At 47.8% G+C, this 20,102-nt stretch overlaps 1 protein-coding gene across 4 annotated transcripts in view; it reads left to right on the top strand.

Moving 5' to 3' along the window:
* Positions 1-20,102, top strand: part of KIAA0586 (KIAA0586 ortholog) — a 219,446-nt gene that overhangs the window by 10,262 nt on the left and 189,082 nt on the right. For all 4 annotated transcript variants that reach the window (XM_073638758.1, XM_073638760.1, XM_073638757.1 and 1 more), the window contains exons 7-10: positions 7,135-7,264; positions 7,655-7,822; positions 16,290-16,410; positions 17,803-17,932. In XM_073638758.1, the coding sequence (XP_073494859.1) occupies positions 7,135-7,264; positions 7,655-7,822; positions 16,290-16,410; positions 17,803-17,932 (549 nt within the window). The remainder of the gene's footprint in view (positions 1-7,134; positions 7,265-7,654; positions 7,823-16,289; positions 16,411-17,802; positions 17,933-20,102) is intronic.

The raw sequence follows: 20,102 nt of genomic DNA, 5'->3' as shown, positions 1-20,102 counted from the left end.
GGGATTTAAAGAGCCCTGTATAAATGCATATGCACCTCTGCTTTATTCATTTTCTATGGGACTGACAGAAGAAGCCCAGTTCAGCGCTCCACTCTCTCTGGCAGTCCTATATAGAATGTATGGAGCCAAGGAGCGCAGGCTTGATCTCTGCTTCAATAAGACGGGGCCTGTTCTTGAGATCGATGTAGGTCCCACCTGTCGGATACCAGCGATCTAGAAGCTAAAAGAATAAATTCTGTATTGGCTCAGTCTACAAGGGATGGGTGAGGATACAGATATGGGTCTTTTTATTTAGTGGCAGTAAAAGGTAGAAAATCCAGGTTGTGACACCAGCATTATAGTGTAAATATGGTTTAATAGAAAAACTTTTGACTTACTCCATGTCTTTGTGACGCCCGGGTGGAGGAGAGAGATGGGTTCTTGTAATACTTCCGAGTCGGTTGGACTAGGGGACGCCGCCTCTTCTCCTTCCCCGCTCGCTAGCCCACCCTGAGAGTTGGGGTACTCAGAAGCCGGGCCACTGTGCAGGGTGGATGTAGTTTCGGCCTAGGCCCGATCCGTGCCCAGGGTTGTCACACTAAAAAGTTAAGGGCTAGGAGGAATGGTGACAGTGATTCGAGTGGTGTGAAAGACTACGCCACATGTGGTTTCTGGTGATCCTCCACCATCGGTGCGTTCAGTCCTCTGAGGCGGGATGTAGTGGCAGCTGCAGATGGTACTACTCCCCACAGGCGGAGCAGGGCCTCAGGGCAGAGGAAACAGGAGGATGGGAATTGTAGTAGGAGATGTGGTGCGGTGTCGTGCGGTGCCGCGTTGCAATAAGAAACTGGAGGCCATAGGGGTAGTCTTCCAAGTTTTACTCACGGTAGAATGCACAGCTGCAAAGCTTCTCCCTGCTCCTCACGGCGCGCTGCGGCCACCAGGACCGGGGGTCGACAACCTCCGAGTAGTTCAGGTGCTTTGGTCAGGACCCCGCACCAGAGTGTTCCTAGACTTTTCCCACTAGGTCCTCTCCTGTCCGTATGTGGTATGTGTACTAAGGCCTGGTCTCCCTCTGTTCTATGCACAGAACAAGGGTACGGGTGGCGACTCCGCTCTGTCCGTTACCCGGTGGGATCCACTGAGCCTCCGGGCTTCTCCGACTAAGACTTAAAGTGACAGAGTGAGATATTGGGGGGCCGGTACCCCTTTTGCAGCTGGAATCCCTCTGACTAGGCCAGAATAGTGAGGACAGGTGGCGTACACCGCTCCGTCTGCATCCCCCTGGGATCCTTTTGCCTATGGAGCTTGTCTCCTCTGCTCCTCTCCAGGCCTTCTTAGGTAGGGACCTTGACCGGGTAGAGACAGCCGTTAACTCTTGCCCGCTCCTCGTCTCAAGGCCAGAGTATGAGGACCATGTCCCCATCAACTGCAGGTTCACACAGAAAGCCATGTTCAGTGATGAAGATCACAATCAAAGACCATAAGCCCAAGATGGCTGTTTATTAAATATGAATTTTTGTTGTGTAACCTAAATGTGCATCCTCCACCCTCACCCACTACTAGGTTCCCCCTATCTTTTGGTTAACCCCCCCCATCTCCTCTTATCCCGGCTGGGGCAGCACCCTGGTGCCTATAAGCCCTTCTCAGGTGGGAGAGGTGTAGTGTTGGATGCAGAGGTGGGGTCCTGACAGTTACTCCATCCTTACCGCGAAGGAGAGATACCACACCTTATTAAAGAGATGCTGTACCCCTGTGGCGACCGAACCATCAGGGGCGCCACATCTTTCTCGTTAAAGAGGACCTGTCGGCAAGTCAAAAGTGGGCAGTATGAGCTCTTATTTTATTCCCGCTGTTCCCCACTATACAGCTCCAGAGATGTGGAACATCTTTTATTTAGTTCTAATGTTTATGGTTTTTACTAAGGAAGGCATGGCTCCTGGATCTTCCTCTTGAGTTGATCTCCTCCAAAATAGCTGGGGAAGGCAGACTCAGGCATTCATTGTAAAATATTTGCAAAAGAAATATTACTTAGCACAGTTTACATTCCTCCTCCCTACAGCAATGCTATTATGAAAAATATTACAACATTAATAAGGTGCTGGGAGTTCCAGTTTTATGCACGGGAGACTTTAATAATATTATCCATCCATATTGGGATAGATACAAATCAGGCACTGCTACAAAAACTACACCCGTAACTAAGTTTGGCGAAACGGTGTCTGAATTATCATTAGCAGACACATGGCGTCTCAAATACCCTAACATAAGCAGTTCTCTTCTTATTCTAAGACGCATAATACACCATCACGCATTGATTTAGTTTTGGGCACAGAACATATTTCTCCCTTTGTAAAAATGGTGGAGTATTTACCTAGAGTAATATCAGACCACCCGCCCCTGCTGACCACCCTCTGTCGTCTGCCCAGACCGCAGACACATCTGACTGTGGGCCATGAATCCCTTCTGGTTCCAAATTATAGATATTAAACTGATTGTATTTGGTCTTGAATATTATTTTAAAGAAAACGACAAAAAGCTGTCGCAAAATTCATTGGGGGGATCTGTAATACAGGCCATCAATAGATCAAACGCTAAGACAAAACTGTTTGGAGAGTTTTTACTGGACAGAGTGAAAGGCCATCTTTATCCACTTAAGTTATCCACTTAGCTGTGGTTTATGCTGCTTCGTATAATAAACCACCAAGTCATTTAAAAAGACAGTGTCCTTGTATCTATCTCCGAGTGCAGCAGATCGAACAGCTCTACCACAGCAGAAATGCACGCACACACACAGTACGCCGACATGCGCAGTACGCTGACATGGTGTGCAATGGTTAAACTAGGTTCTACTTCACACAAAATCATTAACTTTTAGGCTATGTGCCCACGTAGCGTTTTACAAGCGTTTATGCTGCGGAATTTCCGCAGCATAAACGCTTGGGAAACGCTTGGTAATCCGCCCCCCCCATGGTCCCCAATGACAAGCCGCAATGTCAATGCCCATGTTGCTGATTTTTCCGCAGCGTTTATGCTGCGCTCAAAAATCCGCAGCATGTCCATTAATTTTGCGGAAGCGCGGCGTTCTCACCGCCATTGACTTGCATTGAGACACATATAATCCGTGTCAGTACATTTGTACTCACGGATTATATGCGTTTCAATGTGCGGATGGTACCCAGTTCTGGAGGAGAGAAGATCTCATCCAGACCTGGGTACCCTTGTACCTATAAAAAATAAAGATTATATTCACCTTCCAACGGCCCCTGGTCTCCTCCTCTGTGCTTGCGGGCAGGACTGAAGGACCTTCAGTGACGTCGGTCATGTGACCGCAGGCCCTTCAGTGCAGTGTCCCGCGATATCCCGGCAGCCAGCACAGGAGCGCAGCAGCACACCCCGGGCCATCGGAAGGTAAGTATAGGTTTATTTTATTATTTTTAAACAATCTTTCGGTCACACTATATAAATCCATGCTGTTTGCATAGATTTATATAGTGTAACCAAGTTGTCAAGCACTTTCCAAGTGATGCTAAAATCGCCTGGAAAGTGCTTGTCAATCCGCATGCGGAAACGCATGTGAATAACGCTTCAAATCCGCATGTATTCTGCAGTAAAAACGCATGTACAATCTGCATGCGTTTTTTCTGCCAGGGAGATGCAGAAATGCTGCAGAAATTTTCTGCTTCATTTCTGCATCGTGGGCACATAGCCTTATGGGAGAAAGTTTGAAGTGTTGTATTATATTACAGATTGTATTATAAGTGCTTCTCACAAAATTAGAATATCATAAAAAAGTTAATTTATTTCAGTTCTTTAATACAAAAAGTGAAACTCATATATTATATAGAGTCATTACAAACTGAGTGATCTATTTCAAGTGTTATTTCTGTTAATGTTGAAAATTGTGGCTTACAGCCAATGAAAACACAAAAGTCATTATCTCAGTAAATTAGAATAATTAACAAAAAACACCTGCAAAGGCTTCCTAAGCGTTTAAAAAGGTCCCTTAGTCTGTTTCAGTAGGCTCCACAGTCATGGGGAAGACTGCCGACTTCACAGATGTCCAGAAGGCAGTCATTGACACACTCCACAAGGAGGGTAAGCTAAAGGTCATTGCTAAAGAAGCTGGCTGTTCACAGAGTGCTGTATCCAAGCATATTAATGGAAAGAGTGAAAGGAAAAAGTGTGGTAGAAAAAGGTGCACAAGCAACTGGGATAACCGCAGCCTTGAAAGGATTAAGAAAAGGCCATTCAAACATTTGGTGAGATTCACAAGGAGTGGACGGCGGCTGGAGTCATTGCTTCAAGAGCCACCACACACAGACATATCCAGGACGTGGGCTACAAGTGTCACATTCCTTGTGTCAAGCCACTCATGACCAATAGACAACGCCAGAAGCGTCTTACCTGGGCCAAGGAGAAAAAGAGCTGGACTGTTCTCAGTGGTCCAAGGTGTTGTTTTCAGATGAAAGTAAATTTTGTATTTCATTTGGAAATCAAGGTCCCAGAGTCTGGAGGAAGAGTGGAGAGGCCACAATCCAAGCTGCTGGAGGTCTAGTGTGAAGTTTCCACAATCAGTGATGGTTTGGGGAGCCATGTCATCTGCTGGTGTAGGTCCACTGTGTTTTATCAAGACCAAAGTCAGCGCACCCGTCTACCAGGACATTTTAGAGCACTTCATGCTTCCCTCTGCCGACAAGCTTTTTGGAGATGGAAATGTCATTCTCCAGCAGGACTTGGCCCCTGTCCACACGGCCAAAAGTACCAATACCTGGTTTACACACAACAGTATCACTGTGCTTGATTGGCAGCAAACTCGCCTGACCTTAACCCCATAGAGAATCTATTATATAGAATCTATGGGATAATGTCAAGAGGAAGATGAGAGACCCCAGACCCAACAATGCAGACGAGCTGAACGCTGCTATCAAAGCAACCTGGGCTTCCATAACACCTCAGCAGCGCCACAGGCTGATCGCCTCCATGCCACGCCGCATTGATGCAGTAATTGATGCAAAAGGAGCCCCGACAAAGTATTGAGTGCATTTACTGAACATACATTTCAGATTTTCAAAACATTTTTCAAGCTGTTGTTATAAAGTATTCTAATTTACTGAGATAATGACTTTTGTGTTTTCATTGGCTGTAAGCCATAATCATCAACATTAACAGAAATAAACACGTGAAATAGATCACTCTGTAATGACTCTATATAATATGAGTTTCACTTTTTGTATTGAAGAACTGAAATAAATTAACTTTTTGATGATATTCTAATTTTGTGAGACGCACCTGTATATGTTTGAAGAATAACATGTATATCTAAAACAAATATGAGCTTAGAACTAAGATTGGAATATGTGATGGCCGTATAGCCAAGTAATAGACCTGCAAGGTAACAATAAAAAAAGGCCAGTTCATGTTATAGCAAGAAAATAATTATAGCCATTGTTAGTGCTGTTATTTTGCTGTACCCTTATTTGAAAATGGTATTTTGGTACAATATATCATTAAAAATTGTATTATAGCACTCCTAACCAGGGCCAGCTCCAGGTTTTCGTGCCGGAAGCGCACACTACGCAGATGGGGATTGGGGAAGCTGGCAACAAGCCTCGCTCACCCACCCCCGGCTTGTCTCCCATCCAGCTCCTCTGGCATGTGGCTATGCAGGGCCGCCGATGCATGTTTGATGACCGTCACTTTCACAGACATGGCCCTGGACCATCTGGGGGGCCCACTTGCCGTCAGGGCCTGGGCCACTCCTGAGCAGCTGTGCAGGGCCGCTGGCGCTGTTTGATGGGCGTCCCTTTACCAGACATGGCCGGGCGCTTTGCGTCTGTGTCTGTTAGTAATGACGCGGCCGGGCGACACAAGCAAAATTTAAGGCGCGTCATTAGCACTGAATAAAAACTTTACCATATCTCTGGAGTTGTATGGTTGATTTCCAAAACACAATCAAACAGCAATACTCAGGGGAACAACGGGAATAAAATAAAAGCTAAAACTGTCCACTTTTAACCCCTTAGTGACCGGACCAATTTTTTTTCAATAGGACCAGTGTCACTTTATGTAGTAATAACTCTGGAACGCTTCAACATATCCCATTGATCTTGAGAATTGTTTTTTTTTGTGACACGTGATACTTTATAATAATGGTAAATTTAGATGATGTGTTTTGCGTTTATAAAAATATCAGAAATTTGACAAAAATGTTATAAAAATTGCAATTTTCAAACTTTGAATGACTATCCCTATAATCCCAATAGTCTTACCACACAAAAACATTAATAAATAACATTTCCCTCGTGTCTGCTTTACATCAGCACCATTTGTAAAGTGTTGTGTTATTTTGGTAGCATTTTAGAAGGTTTAAAAATGTAGCAGTAATTTTTCATTTTTTTTTCAAGGAAATTTACAAAAAAATATTTTTATAGGGACCTGTTCAGTCTTGAAGTGACTTTGGGGGTCCTATATGTTGGAAACCACCCAAAAGTCATACCATTTTTAAAACCGCACCCCTCAATGTATTTAAAACTGCTTTCAGGTAGTTCATTAACCCTTCTGGTTCTTTTCAGGAAGTAATGGAAAATGGCATGACAAGAATGAAAAAGTTTATTTTTACCACCTAAATTTTGATAACTTCTATACAAGCCGCTATAGCCGGAAGACTCGAAGGACATTATTTGGCCATTACTTGCCATGGCAAACATCAGGACCACACAATCACGATCTCAGGGTGCAGATGGGATTAAAGAGGGAGCCCGCACACACTGTTAACTATTTAGATTCTGTAGTCACCATTGACAGCAGAATCCAAGGGGTTAAACATCCATGGTCGGTGCCAACACTGATCGTGGCTGATGCAGAAAGTTGACAGTTACAGGATTGTCACCTGTCGGGGAACACTAGTCTCTTATATCGCAGGTCAATAAAAAGACGTCTATTGGTCACTAAGGGGTTAACCTGCTGACAGGTTCTCTTTAAGGAGAAAGACATGGAATAAGTCAAAAGTTTTTCTGTTGCCCCATATTTACACCATAATGCTGGTGTCACAACCTCAGTGGTAAACGCTAGTTCTGTTTTGTTGTTAATGAGGGTTAATAATTTTTAATACTCACTCACTAACAAATTGGGGTCATGTCATGTACTTTTCAGTCACAGTTTATGACCTCTGCAATCAAGGCCAGTGCAAGTCACCGTGAAGCTGCCGCTACAGTCCGTTCTCATTTGCCCACGACATTTCTTCTGCCCCAGTCTACTGCGCCTCCAACTATCAACGAGAAAGGTTTGATAGTCCTTTTTTACAACGGTTTGCTTAAAAATCATCATTCTCGGCAGCACGTTGCAATGTGTAAACAGGACATGTGCTGGCGAGAACAATGATAGTGTAAACGCACAGAAAGATCCATTACTGATTGTTCTATGCACATCGTAAGTGTGGCCGGGGTGTCTTAACAGACTTTTTATATGACCACCGATTGTCAAACATGTCGTTTAACGCCACAGATCGTGAGAATTCCCATACTGCTAATATTTGGACCTAGATTGATACAAGAAGTAGTGGTTCCTTACTCATGTATTTGTCCCTTTCTTTTCAGGACATGTTATATTAGAAAAAGCCATTTGTACCCATGGGTTTCCATATTTAAAGTTCTCCAAAACATTTCTCTTTTAGTTTCTGCTCCAGCCGTGTCAGAAAGTAAGAGTGATGCAGGAAAATCTCCATTGGAAACTCCAGCTCCTCGCAGATTTGCCCCTGTACCAATATCTATGGATGTGCAAGTGCCGCCAAAGTCTTCCCTAGGAAAAGAAAACGTGGAGGAACTCGGAGCATCAACCTCTGGTGAGAAAGTTGAGCTTTGTCTTTCTTTTACCGCTTTCTAAAAAGCCACACACAAGGATTACAACCGATGATTTTCCTTACCGCTGGTTGAATACATGTAGTCTGTTTTTTGGTAGGGAGGTAAGATTTAGTGACATAAGTTTTAGTCGGTGTAAACTTGTCAAATCTGAAAATTCTCACCAATTTGCAGAATGCTATTGAGCTCTCAGTTCGGATCAGGAGCCCCACTTCAGTACTGGCATGGTGGTCCACACATGGACCGTGAAACACTGCCTTCTACTAACTATAGACCCACAAAAAATGGCTTTTTGTTAGTTACTGGTACCGTCTTTTCGAGGACAGAAGACCATGGGCCATAGCTGCTGCCATAAGGAGGCATGAAGTATTTGCTTTTCTCACCGACTATAGCACCCTTCCACTAATCAGTTTACAAGAAGCAATAATTAAAGACACGTGTGTTACACGCCATAATTATTCATCCACTTGAGGATCAAGGAAACTTTCTTTAAGAACTGTAGGGAAAATAGAATACCATTGGGTGGATGCTATGCCCATAAATCGATGGTATGAAATAAGGCTTTTACCGGTAAGTAGCAGAAAGCTAGTTTTCTCATTCCGTTGCATTGGGGAACACAAGACCTCATGAAATACTTCAATGGCCATGACATCAAATGAAACTTAACTAATTTCAGGTGGAATAGAGGACCCTGACAGAGTAGATCTTGTCGAAAAGGAAGGCTCTAGTTCGGCTTTCAACAACTGTGTGGGACAGTGTGGAGCATTGAGGATCATTGAGACGCCTTCTGCTTTCAGCATGTTGAGGACTCCGGGAAGTGGAGGAAGTGGAGGGATAGATGTAAGGTAGCTCTAATTGGTTCCAGGGGATGGCCAGAGCTTTCACCTCTAGAGTTGTGGGTTTTCCGATATGGACATGAACCATTGGAACTAAGGCCATGAGGTCGACAACCTGAAGATCTCAATTAGAAGATTCATAGGGCAAACATCTCTGAATCCTGGGTAGAATCTCTGAGTAGCCGGTCATCCAATAGTCCACTCCTGAAATGTGGGCTGCTGAGAGGGCTGGAACGTGTGTTGTGGCCCACTGCAGGATTTTGACTGGTTCTGACATAGCTGCTGGGCTTCAGGACTGACATTGTGTTGTCCTTCTGGGCTCTGACTGGGTGATCTATCAAGATGTGAGTCTACTGCCTCGGAGAGAGGAGCATGGCATGGAGTCCTCAGAACTTTGATAAACAGCAAAGCCTCCTGAGGGACCAGACTCTTTGATCCGTCCTATCTTGCGGTACCCCATCCCCAGCTGTGTAGACTGGCATCTGTCATGATGACTCGCCATTAGAGCGGGAGGAAAGATCATCCCCAATAGAAGAAGAGTGCAACCACCTCCAAAGAGCGTGAAGGACAGATAAGAGAAGTAGGATTGTCTGCTCCAGAGAATCTTCCAATTTGATGCTTCTCGATGAGGAGGGCGAGTGTGAAATTAGGCATATGAAATCGCTTTAATTTATGAAACCATAAGATCAAGAACAGTGCTGAATTGGGGTCAAGCTGAAGCCCTGAAGGGATGAGACGTGTTGCTGGAGGGTGTGGAATTTCTCAAGTGATTGTTTAGCTCTGTATTGCAGCCTATATAAAAAAAAAAAAGTTCCTGAAAAATGTCTTCATCCTACAAAGCTAAAACGAATTACTGTAGCTTAGTGCTTGCAGGAGGGATATAACTGGTGCAAGGAGCCAACACTTTACTACTCAGTGAGTGCCCTCCTAGTGGTAACCCAAGGTGATGTGTCCCCCAATGGGGACAAGAAATTATTCTGCTGAGCTCCTGCTCTACAGCCTAAAGATCGAATAGTATGACCATTGTAGTAGTCTCGAGTGGGTGACTGCTCCTCCTTAACGTCTAGAAGCTTTAGTTGTACTTACGGACATGGTTTGTCTACTGGGGTAGGCCCATTAAAGCAATTGGGAATCAGTTTTATTTTAAAAGGAATCTGTCCGCCCAAACTGACAGTATACACTGAGCTTACAGCCCTTATACAAATTGCACTTTGAGGGCGCGTTCTCACAGTGCAGCTGCAATGCATTTTTTTTGTCATGATTTTCCAAAAAATACTGTGTATACAAGTTTTTCTACTTTCTTGGCAAAAAAGCATTGTGTGAACACAGATATTCTGCCTTAGTTCTACAGAAACTGAAGTTTAATCCAATATCCTAATTAAGGTGCTCAGTGCTCCCTGGGTGTGCACCGTTGTAACGGGTCTGGGAGGCGGAACCTCTGAGCTACTATACAAGGGGGCGGTCCTTGTAAGGGAGCGGGTGGCGACCAGGGAAGACGGGCAGGCAGTCACAGCAGGTGACCGGGACAGTCTCTGGGTGAACGGGCTGGAGGTCACGGCAAGTGACCGGGGTAGTCTCTGGATGAACGGGCAGGAGGTCACGGCAAGTGACCGGGGCAGTCTCTGGGTAAAGGGTAGGTATGACCTGTGATGGCTGAGCCTCCAGGTAGGCTAGCAGGCAGATGGTAGATGTGTGCTCCCAGGTGAGCAAGCGAGAGTCTCTGGATAAACGGGTGGTCACAGCATGTGACGGCGGAGCCTCCAGGTAGGCCAACAGACAGGCAGCAGATGAGCGCTCCCAGGTGAGCGGGTAGGTGTCTCTGGAATGGCAGGTGGTCACAGCACGTGACGGCGGAGCCTCCAGGTAGGCTAGCAGGCAGGTAGCAGATGTGCGCTCCCAGGTGAGCGGGCAAGCTGGTCCATAGACAGACTGACAGGAGTAGGAAGGCAGACCGTTGGACCTCTGGCTAGCAAGCAGGTAGGAGGAATGTCAGGCAGGAAACAGACAGCAAACTGGCAGGATTCTGGCAGGTAACTGGCAGGTAACTGGCAACGGGACCTGAGGGCTGAAGCAGAGTAGTGAACAGTGCAACAACATTGCTCGGGCACCTCCATTTTGGAGGAGGTGCCTTATATATGGTGAAGTCCTCCGGCCATTGGCCGGGGACTCCTTAGGACGGCGCGCGCGGCCCCTTTAAGAGGGAGGGAGCGCGCGCGCGCCCTAAGCACAGTGGCCAGGAAGGAGCGCGCGCTGCCAGCAGAGCGGGAGGAGGACGCCGGGCTCGGAGCAGAGGGGTGAGGGGAACAGCGTCCCTGCCTAGCAAGCAGAGGGCAGGGACGCCGGCGCTACAGTACCCCCCCCTTTAGGCCCCCCCTTTTTTAGGCCAGAGAGAAATTTAGCTAGGATGAGAGGGGCATGGATGTTCTCCCGGGGCTCCCACGTTCTCTCTTCAGGATCAAACCCCTTCCAATCTACTAGAAAAAAGGTCTTCCCTCTTACCCTTTTGGTGGCCAGAATGTTCTCTACCTCAAATTCGTTTTCAGCGGAAACCGGAGCAGGAGGCGTACCTGTAGACTTGGAAAAAGAGTTAAGTATCACAGGTTTGAGGAGAGATACATGGAAGGAGTTAGGGATCCGCAAGTTGGCCGGGAGTTTCAATTTATAGGCCACCGGGTTGATCTGACTGATGACCTCCAGGGGACCGATGAACCGAGGCCCTAACTTATAGGAAGGAATCTTGAGCCGGACATACTTGGACGAGAGCCAGACCTTATCCCCTGGACAGAATTGAGGAGGATCCAGACGTTTTTTGTCAGCATGTCTTTTCATACGCTCGGATGACAGAAGGAGTGCGGACCGGGTACTCTCCCATATGGAGGAAAATTTGTTAACAAGAGATTCCGCAGCCGGATTGTCCACCGAGGTGGAGACGGGAAATGGGATCCGAGGATGCTGACCGAAGACAACAAAAAACGGGGATTTGGAGGAAGATTCGCTCTCGTGATAGTTGTAAGAAAATTCGGCCCATGGCAGGAGATCCACCCAGTCTGAATGTGGGCATTAACGAAGTGCCGGAGGTAACTGGTCAGGTTCTGATTGATCCGCTCCACTTGACCATTAGACTGTGGGTGGTAAGCGGAGGAGAAGTCCAGGGTGACGTCTAGCAGTTTACAAGTGGCTCTCCAGAAGCGTGAGGTGAACTGTACCCCACGATCCGACACTATGTGGAGGGGCAGTCCATGAAGACAGAAGATGTGGCGGATAAAGTCTTTAGCCAGCTCGGGTGCAGACGGGAGGCCTGGCAGGGGAACGAAATGAGCCATCTTGGAAAAGCGGTCAGCGACCACCCAAATGACCGTACAACCGGCAGAGACGGGGAGATCAGTTATAAAGTCCATTGCTATATGCTGCCAGGGGGCAGCAGGTACTGGGAGCGGAAGGAGGCGACCGGCTGGCAGGTGTCTCGGAACCTTGTTGCTGGCGCAGGACACACAGGCAGAAACAAAGTCTATTACGTCCTTGTGCAGGGTAGGCCACCAGTAGTGCCGAGTAATAAGCTGGAAGGTCTTTTTCTGACCGGCGTGGCCAGCTAGTTTAGACGAGTGACCCCAGTGTAGGATCTTCTCCCGATCAGGTACTGATACGAACGTCTTACCGGGAGGGAGACGATTTAGACTCACGGGAGCCACCTGCATTACTCTGGCGGGATCGATGATGTGTTTCGGTTCTTCCTCGAGATCAGACACCAGAAAGGATCGGGACAAGGCGTCCGCCTTGATGGTTTTTGTCAGCCGGGCGAAAATGAAGAATAAAATCAAAGCGAGCAAAAAACAAGGACCACCGAGCTTGGCGCGGGTTAAGTCTCTGGGCATGCTGGAGGTAAGCCAAGTTCTTGTGGTCAGTGTAAATTATTACCGGGTGAAGAGCCCCTTCGAGCAGGTAACGCCACTCCTCCAATGCCAGCTTGATGGCCAATAACTCTCGATCTCCTATGGAATAGTTGCGCTCAGAAGAGGAGAAGAGTTTGGAGAAGAAGCCACAAGTTACCATTCTCCCGGAAGATGATTTTTGGGTAAGTACCGCTCCGGCTCCAGAGGAGGAGGCGTCAACCTCCAGGAAGAACTGCTTGTTGCCATCTGGGCGATGCAGCACCGGGGCGGAAGAGAAGGCCTGTTTTAAGGAAAGAAAGGCCTCCTCTGCTTCGGGCGGCCACTCTCTGGGATTAGTGCCCTTACGGGTGAGCGCGGAAATTGGGGCAGTCCGGGAAGAGAAGTGCGGTATGAAGAGGCGGTAGTAGTTAGCGAAGCCCAGGAATCGCTGAATGGCCTTCAACCCCTCCGGTCGAGGCCATTTCTCGATGGCAGACAGTTTCTCTGGATCCATTCGTAGGCCGGTCTGAGAAATAATGTAGCCCAAAAACGGAAGCGAGGTCTGCTCAAAGATGCACTTCTCATATTTAGCGAAGAGGTGATTCTGCCTGAGCCTGAGCAGGACCTGACGAACGTCTCTCCGGTGAGTCTGGAGATCCGGAGAGAAGACCAAGATGTCGTCCAGGTACACCACTACGCAGGAGTAGAGAAGGTCCCGGAAGATGTCATTGACCAACTCTTGAAAGACGGCAGGAGCGTTACAGAGACCAAAGGGCATTACCAGATATTCATAGTGGCCGTCCCGGGTGTTGAATGCAGTCTTCCATTCATCCCCTTGACTGATACGGACCAGGTTGTACGCCCCACGGAGGTCCAGTTTGGTGAAGATTCTAGCCCCCCTCAGACGATCAAATAATTCTGGAATGAGCGGAAGGGGGTACTTATTCTTCACCGTGATCTGGTTAAGGCCTCTATAGTCTATACAGGGACGGAGAGAGCCGTCCTTCTTTTTTGCGAAAAAGAAGCCTGCTCCCGCCGGGGAGGTAGGTTTCCGGATGAATCCCCTGGCCAAATTCTCCTCAATATATTCGGACATCGACCGGGTCTCAGCAGCGGACAATGGGTAAATACGCCCACGGGGAGGCGTAGTACCTGGTAACAGGTCGATAGGACAGTCGTATGGTCTATGAGGGGGTAATGTCTCTGCCTCCTTTTTATTAAAGACATCAGCAAATGACCAATAGGGAATCGGAAGTCCAGGTAGATTAGTTGGGGTAGGAGAAGGACGGGCGGGATGAACAGGAACCAAACAAGTCTTATGACAGTCCTGTCCCCAGCGAAGGACTTCTCCGGTCTGCCAGTCAAGCACGGGTGCATGTCTCTGGAGCCAAGGTAGACCTAGTAAGAGGGCGTGAGAGAGTCCAGGCAGAACGTGAAAAGAGATGCTCTCAGAATGCAGCATTCCCACCTGCAGAGTTATGGATTCGGTGATGAGTTGGATGGGACGTGGTAAGAGGCCCCCATCCACAGCAGCGACAGATAATGGTATAGCCAGAGGTTTGGTGGGAATGCGGTATTTTTCTACCAGGGCCTGTGAAATAAGATTCCCGGCCGCTCCAGAGTCAAGTTGGGCTAGTTCGAAATAACGATTCTCCCCGCAGATAATTGAGACTGACAGCAGCAGAGATGGAGAGGATTTATTCTTGTCTAGGTCGACCTCTCTGAGCGAACCTAGACACAGGCGTTTCCCGACCTCTCTGGGCAGGTACGGATCCGGTGCTCCTTACTGCCACAGTAGAAGCAGCTCCCCTCGGCACGGCGTAAGTCCTGACGGGTTTTGACCATCTTGGTCTGGTCGACCTGCATAGGCTCAGGAGAGTGTACCTGGGGAGAGACGGATTTCTGAAAAGTAGGAGCTAGACGTGGAAACCTCCTCTCACGGGTGACTTCTTTGGCACGCTCCTGGAACCGTAGGTCAATCCGGGTGGAAAGAGTTATTAGGTCATCGAGAGTGGTAGGAATGTCTCGACCGGCGAGTTCATCTTTAATACGGCCGGACAGACCCTCCCAGAAGACAGATACCAGAGCATCGTTATCCCAGGCCAGCTCCGAGGCAAGGGTACGGAACCGTATGGCATATTGGCCCACGTTGAGACTTCCCTGACGGAGGCGTAGCAGAGATGATGCGGATGAGGTCTTCCGTCCGGGTTCGTCGAAGACTTTCCGGAAAGCCGTGAGAAAGGCAGGCAAGTCGGACACCAGGGGGTCTCCTCTCTCCCATAGAGGATTTAGCCAGGCCAGGGCCTCCCCGGTGAGATGGGACATGATGAAGGCAATTTTGGCCCGGTCGGAGTTAAACTGGTGGGACTGGAGTTCAAAGTGCAGGGTGCACTGATTTATAAAGCCCCGAGCCTGAGCGGAGTCGCCTCCGAAGCGAGGAGGTGCAGAAAGCCGGGGTCCGGGGTAGGATACCATAGTATTGGTGGGCAGCGGAGCTGCCGGATTGCGAGTCATGGCACTGGCGGTGGTTGCTGGTGGAGCAGGCAGAGTGTCCAGGCGAGAATTGACATTCCGCAGGTGACCCAGGATGGACTCCTGTTGGGACCTCTGACGGGACAGTTCATGACACAGGTCCGAGAGTGAGGGAGCTTGGGTGCCACCGGGTTCCATGGCCCGAGCAAACTGTAACGGGTCTGGGAGGCGGAACCTCTGAGCTACTATACAAGGGGGCGGTCCTTGTAAGGGAGCTGGTGGTGACCAGGGAAGACGGGCAGGCAGTCACAGCAGGTGACCTGGGTAGTCTCTGGATGAACGGGCAGGAGGTCACGGCAAGTGACCGGGGCAGTCTCTGGGTAAAGGGTAGGTACGACCTGTGATGGCTGAGCCTCCAGGTAGGCTAGCAGGCAGATGGTAGATGTGTGCTCCCAGGTGAGCAAGCGAGAGTCTCTGGATAAACGGGTGGTCACAGCATGTGACGGCGGAGCCTCCAGGTAGGCTAGCAGGCAGGTAGCAGATGTGCGCTCCCAGGTGAGCGGGCAGGAGTCTCTGGAATGGCAGGTGGTCACAGCACGTGACGGCGGAGCCTCCAGGTAGGCTAGCAGGCAGGTAGCAGATGTGCGCTCCCAGGTGAGCGGGCAAGCTGGTCCATAGACAGACTGACAGGAGTAGGAAGGCAGACCGTCGGACCTCTGGCTAGCAAGCAGGTAGGAGGAATGTCAGGCAGGAAACAGACAGCAAACTGGCAGGATTCTGGCAGGTAACTGGCAGGTAACTGGCAACGGGACCTGAGGGCTGAAGCAGAGTAGTGAACAGTGCAACAACATTGCTCGGGCACCTCCATTTTGGAGGAGGTGCCTTATATATGGTGAAGTCCTCCGGCCATTGGCCGGGGACTCCTTAGGACGGCGCGCGCGGCCCCTTTAAGAGGGAGGGAGCGCGCGCGCGCGCGCCCTAAGCACAGTGGCCGGGAAGGAGCGCGCGCTGCCAGCAGAGCAGGAGGAGGACGCCGGGCTCGGAGCAGAGGGGTGAGGGGAACAGCGTCTCTGCCTAGCAGAGGGCAGGGACGCCGGCGCTACAACCGTTATATAGCTGGGGGCCACTGGGCAGGAAAAAATTATAAAGGGGTCAGAATCCCACCACACAAATTGTGTGTCCTAGTGTTATGCCATCACTTTACCTTGTAGGCATAAGAATGTTATCTAATATCTCACTGTAAGGTCTTGCTATATATATATTTTTTTTTTTAGGTAAAGTGCATTTTTTACATGAGATCCTTGGACGTGACAGTGCGCCAGTATCCAGATCTTCATATAAAACCCACACTCCCTTAAACCTGAGCACCTCTGAGAGTCAGCCCTACAGTGACAGGTAATCCAAGGAGCACAACATTATCACATCATCACTTGTTGTAAATTATTTCCCCATAATTATCTTCTAGTTCTCAGCTGATAATGGCATCTCCACCTCTTTTAATTTCTCAAGTCGCAAGTTATCTCATTCCCATAGAATAGGGGATAACTTGCTCTTCACTGAAGGTCCGACGGCTGCGATCCCCGGCGTTCTGTGAACTGAGCTTTACAGAACCCTGTGGTGAATGGATCAGAAGTTCACATGCTCGACTTATGCTCCATTCATTGTCAATGGGAGTGCCGGAAGTAGTTGAGCGCAGTAATCTGCTTCCTCCCATAGTCCGTTAGATAATGACAGAAGCGGAGATCAAGCATGCGAACCTCTGCTCCATCTAAGACTGGGCTCTGCTCTTGGGTCGCTTGAGGTCCGAGCCATCAGACCCCAGTGATCAGGAACTTATCCCCTATTCTATGGAAAGGGAAACCCCTTTAACCTAGGGCATCCAGCTAGAATAGAAACCTCTCTTATTTAGTGTGTCTCCACAGAGATAGGTCCCTTTTAACCATGATGGGCACATTTATGGGACCCTTATGATATTTCAAAATTAAAGGTAAAATGGTCCCTTATTACAGGGAAATTTTATCTATTTTTTTTTCACGAACTATGAACAGTGTTGAAACATTGTCCATCTGTGGATTACCATGCACACGACACATGTAAACCCATCCAATAATTATTTCTTGTAAATAGTGACACCCACCTAATTGCACGTTGTTGGGATCCTCAGTGAACATACAGATTTCTCTAGAGAACATGAATACATATCAGGAGTAAATTATCATTCCGCAGCATGGTGTCATCCCTGATTTCTGAGCTGGTCGCTCCTCCAGCTGCCTCTTATAAATCTCAATTAACTACATGTATCTCATTAAGAAAAAAAAGGGTCTGAAGAAGTCTGCGCCGCTACATCTGTCAGTGCAGCACCCATGACAACCGGTAGTGTTATTGATTCATCTTGAGCGCGCTAATGAGAGAAGGGAGCAGCTGCTCCCTCCCCAAGCTTGTCGGTACATGTCAAGCATGACCTAAAAAAAAAAAATCTGTAAAGGTGCTGGGGATTCCTGCAGGATGGAGGCAATTTGTATCGCTCGTGTCGTGCATCCACTGACCACCGATGTGATTCCTGCACCAGGGTCCTGCACACTTTTTAATTGTAACCTGCTCGGTAGACCTGGCCCATTGTCATGCTTGGGGCTTGATTCATGCCTGTTGTTGCTCTGGGCCTTCTAAAAGGTGCCGGGAATTCCTACAGGTAGGAGAGGGTTCGCAGGGCGATCATGGACCATTGGGTCTTCAAATGGGTTTGCACATCTCTAGTCACAATATCTCTTTGTGTTTGCTTTATTCCAGCTACCTCCAGAATAAGCACGCCTGCACCGCTCGGATGTCCGCTCTCACAGCGAGTACTGCTGTGCAGAAGGCCAATGACGTATTGCAGGATTTGGGCGCTTTAAAACAGGAGATGCAAAGTATGATGAACGTGAGTCTTGGGTGCTTACTTGGTTTTGTCACATACCTATTTTTTTTTTAAGCGGTTTTGTCATATCATGAACTGACGTTCTATGGTTAGATTGCAACACAGTGATCGGGCTGTCCGAATCCCCCATAGGGAATGAAGCACTGAAGAATAAACACATCCCTGCATTCTCATTTAAGTTGTCCCCGCACAGCATTGTTCTTAGCCACCTGGTTGTCCAGGTAGCCCACCCACTTCTCATGAACTCTGTGTAGCTCCATACATTGGGAACTGCTGGTGTGCCGCTTTGCAGAGGGAAAACTAAAAGAGGGTTGTAACTAAGTGTCCTTCAGTCTCTGTTTTGGTTGAATTACAGAGGTCAAATAATCATGACGTAGCCTAGCGATATGCCATCACTTTATAAGACGGGAATAGCCCTTTAATATTTACATGCTGTGAATTCTAATTATGTGGAAATTTTGAGATTGAACGTGTATGGGGTTGTTTCAGAAAGACAACTTCTTTACAGATAGAAGCAGTCCTCAGGGTTTATGAATCTCCTAATCTAGTGTTAGTGCCTGCAAAATCATATGCTGGTCATACAGTTCCTGCAAACTTCATTCTTTCATTCATTTTCACACCCTCTGATATGCAGTTTGCACCCTGATTAAAGTTTCAGATTTTTTTCTCTTGTGGGAGTGTCCATCCCAGTAATATAGGTTGGATATGAAGTGTGTGTGTGTGTGTCCTAGTCGCTGCTGTCTTGCTCGTGTCAGGACAGCTCCTATTTTCTACTTATTTCCTCTTCCCGTGCTTTCGTCCTTTTCTGTATCCTGTTTTCTCACCTTCCATGAGACTGTATATGCTTTCTTTCCTGTCCACAGTACGAAGATCTGTGTACAATCCCTCCCTGCTGCTGTTTTTAACACTGAAAGAAGGGAGGGTGAGAGCAGAGAGAGTGGTCATAACCAGGAGCAGGAACTCTGAGAGATTTGTAACATTGTTGCAAAAGCACACAGCTAGATAAACCATTTATGGGCACCCTGCAGCAGCAAAATGGTAGAATTTATTTAATCCGGACTATTTAGAAAGTTGATTAGCTTTTGAATTAACAAGCAAATGTCGCACGACCAGACTTTACTGGGTGTCGCTGTTAGATAGCAGCGCAATACAAGTGAATAGAGTCTTGAGAGTACTGCCATAAGCTTATCGCTTTCGCAGTACCCCCAAGGTCACAATGTGAATGTTCACTTGTATTGCTCTGTAAAAAGTGACACCTAGCAAATTTTGTTCATACGGCAGATATCACGGCCAAAGTCACGTGTAGTCCCAGCTTGATTTTGCGACTTTCATACACATATGAACCCCATTTTACATATAGAACTAATCTACCTAAACAGCCCAGCAAATATATTTGTACTGATAATCAGTCAGTCTGTATAAGGTGGATTTGGCAGTAAAGGGAATCTGTTAGCAGCTTTTTGTTACTTAATCTGAGAGCAGCATAATATAGGGCTAAGAGATCCTGATTCCAGCGATGTCACTTATTAGGCTGTGTGCTGTAGTTTCAATACAATCAGTGATTTATCAGCAGGAGATTGTCACTGCAGGACTAGGTGTCACATGCAGACCAGTCAGGCTAATCTGTGTAACTCCGCCCCCCACCACTGATTGGCAGCTTGCTGAGAGTGTACACAGGAAGCTGCCAATCAGGGGTGTGGGCGGGATTATACACAGCTTAGCATTCATAGCACTGCTACATCTACAGCTGAGAAAAGAGATTCTATCAAAATTGCACCATGTAGGCCAGTAAGTGACACATCTCTGGAATCCGGGTCTCTGACCCTACGTCATGCTGCTTTCAGATTAGCAAAAACCTGCTGACAGATTCCCTTAAAAGTATGAAACCATAGATGAGTCCAGGTCAACATTTTTGGTTGGCAGCCAGAGGTCATTGTGCAGCAACTAGAACAATACCCATTTTGTCTCGATCCTTTGCTACAGTCCATGGCTCCTTTTTCCCGCTCTGCAACACTGTCTCGCCTCTGCTCCTTGCCAATATCTCGCACATCCTCCGCTCTTCTTTCAGCTGGCTCAAGTGCAGTACAAGACCAAGGATTCGTGCTTCATACAGTAGAGTACTGCGCATGTGCCGGCCAGAAGAAGTGCAGCGCGTGTACAGTATTTCATGCAG

This window comes from Phyllobates terribilis, unplaced genomic scaffold, assembly GCF_046119375.1.
Source record: "Phyllobates terribilis strain yellow unplaced genomic scaffold, ASM4611937v1 Scaffold_7__3_contigs__length_470593459, whole genome shotgun sequence".
In the NCBI taxonomy this organism is placed as follows: Eukaryota; Metazoa; Chordata; class Amphibia; order Anura; family Dendrobatidae; genus Phyllobates; species Phyllobates terribilis.
The sequence above is the reverse complement of the archived record's forward strand: the minus strand, read 5'-3'. Positions and strand labels throughout refer to the sequence as shown.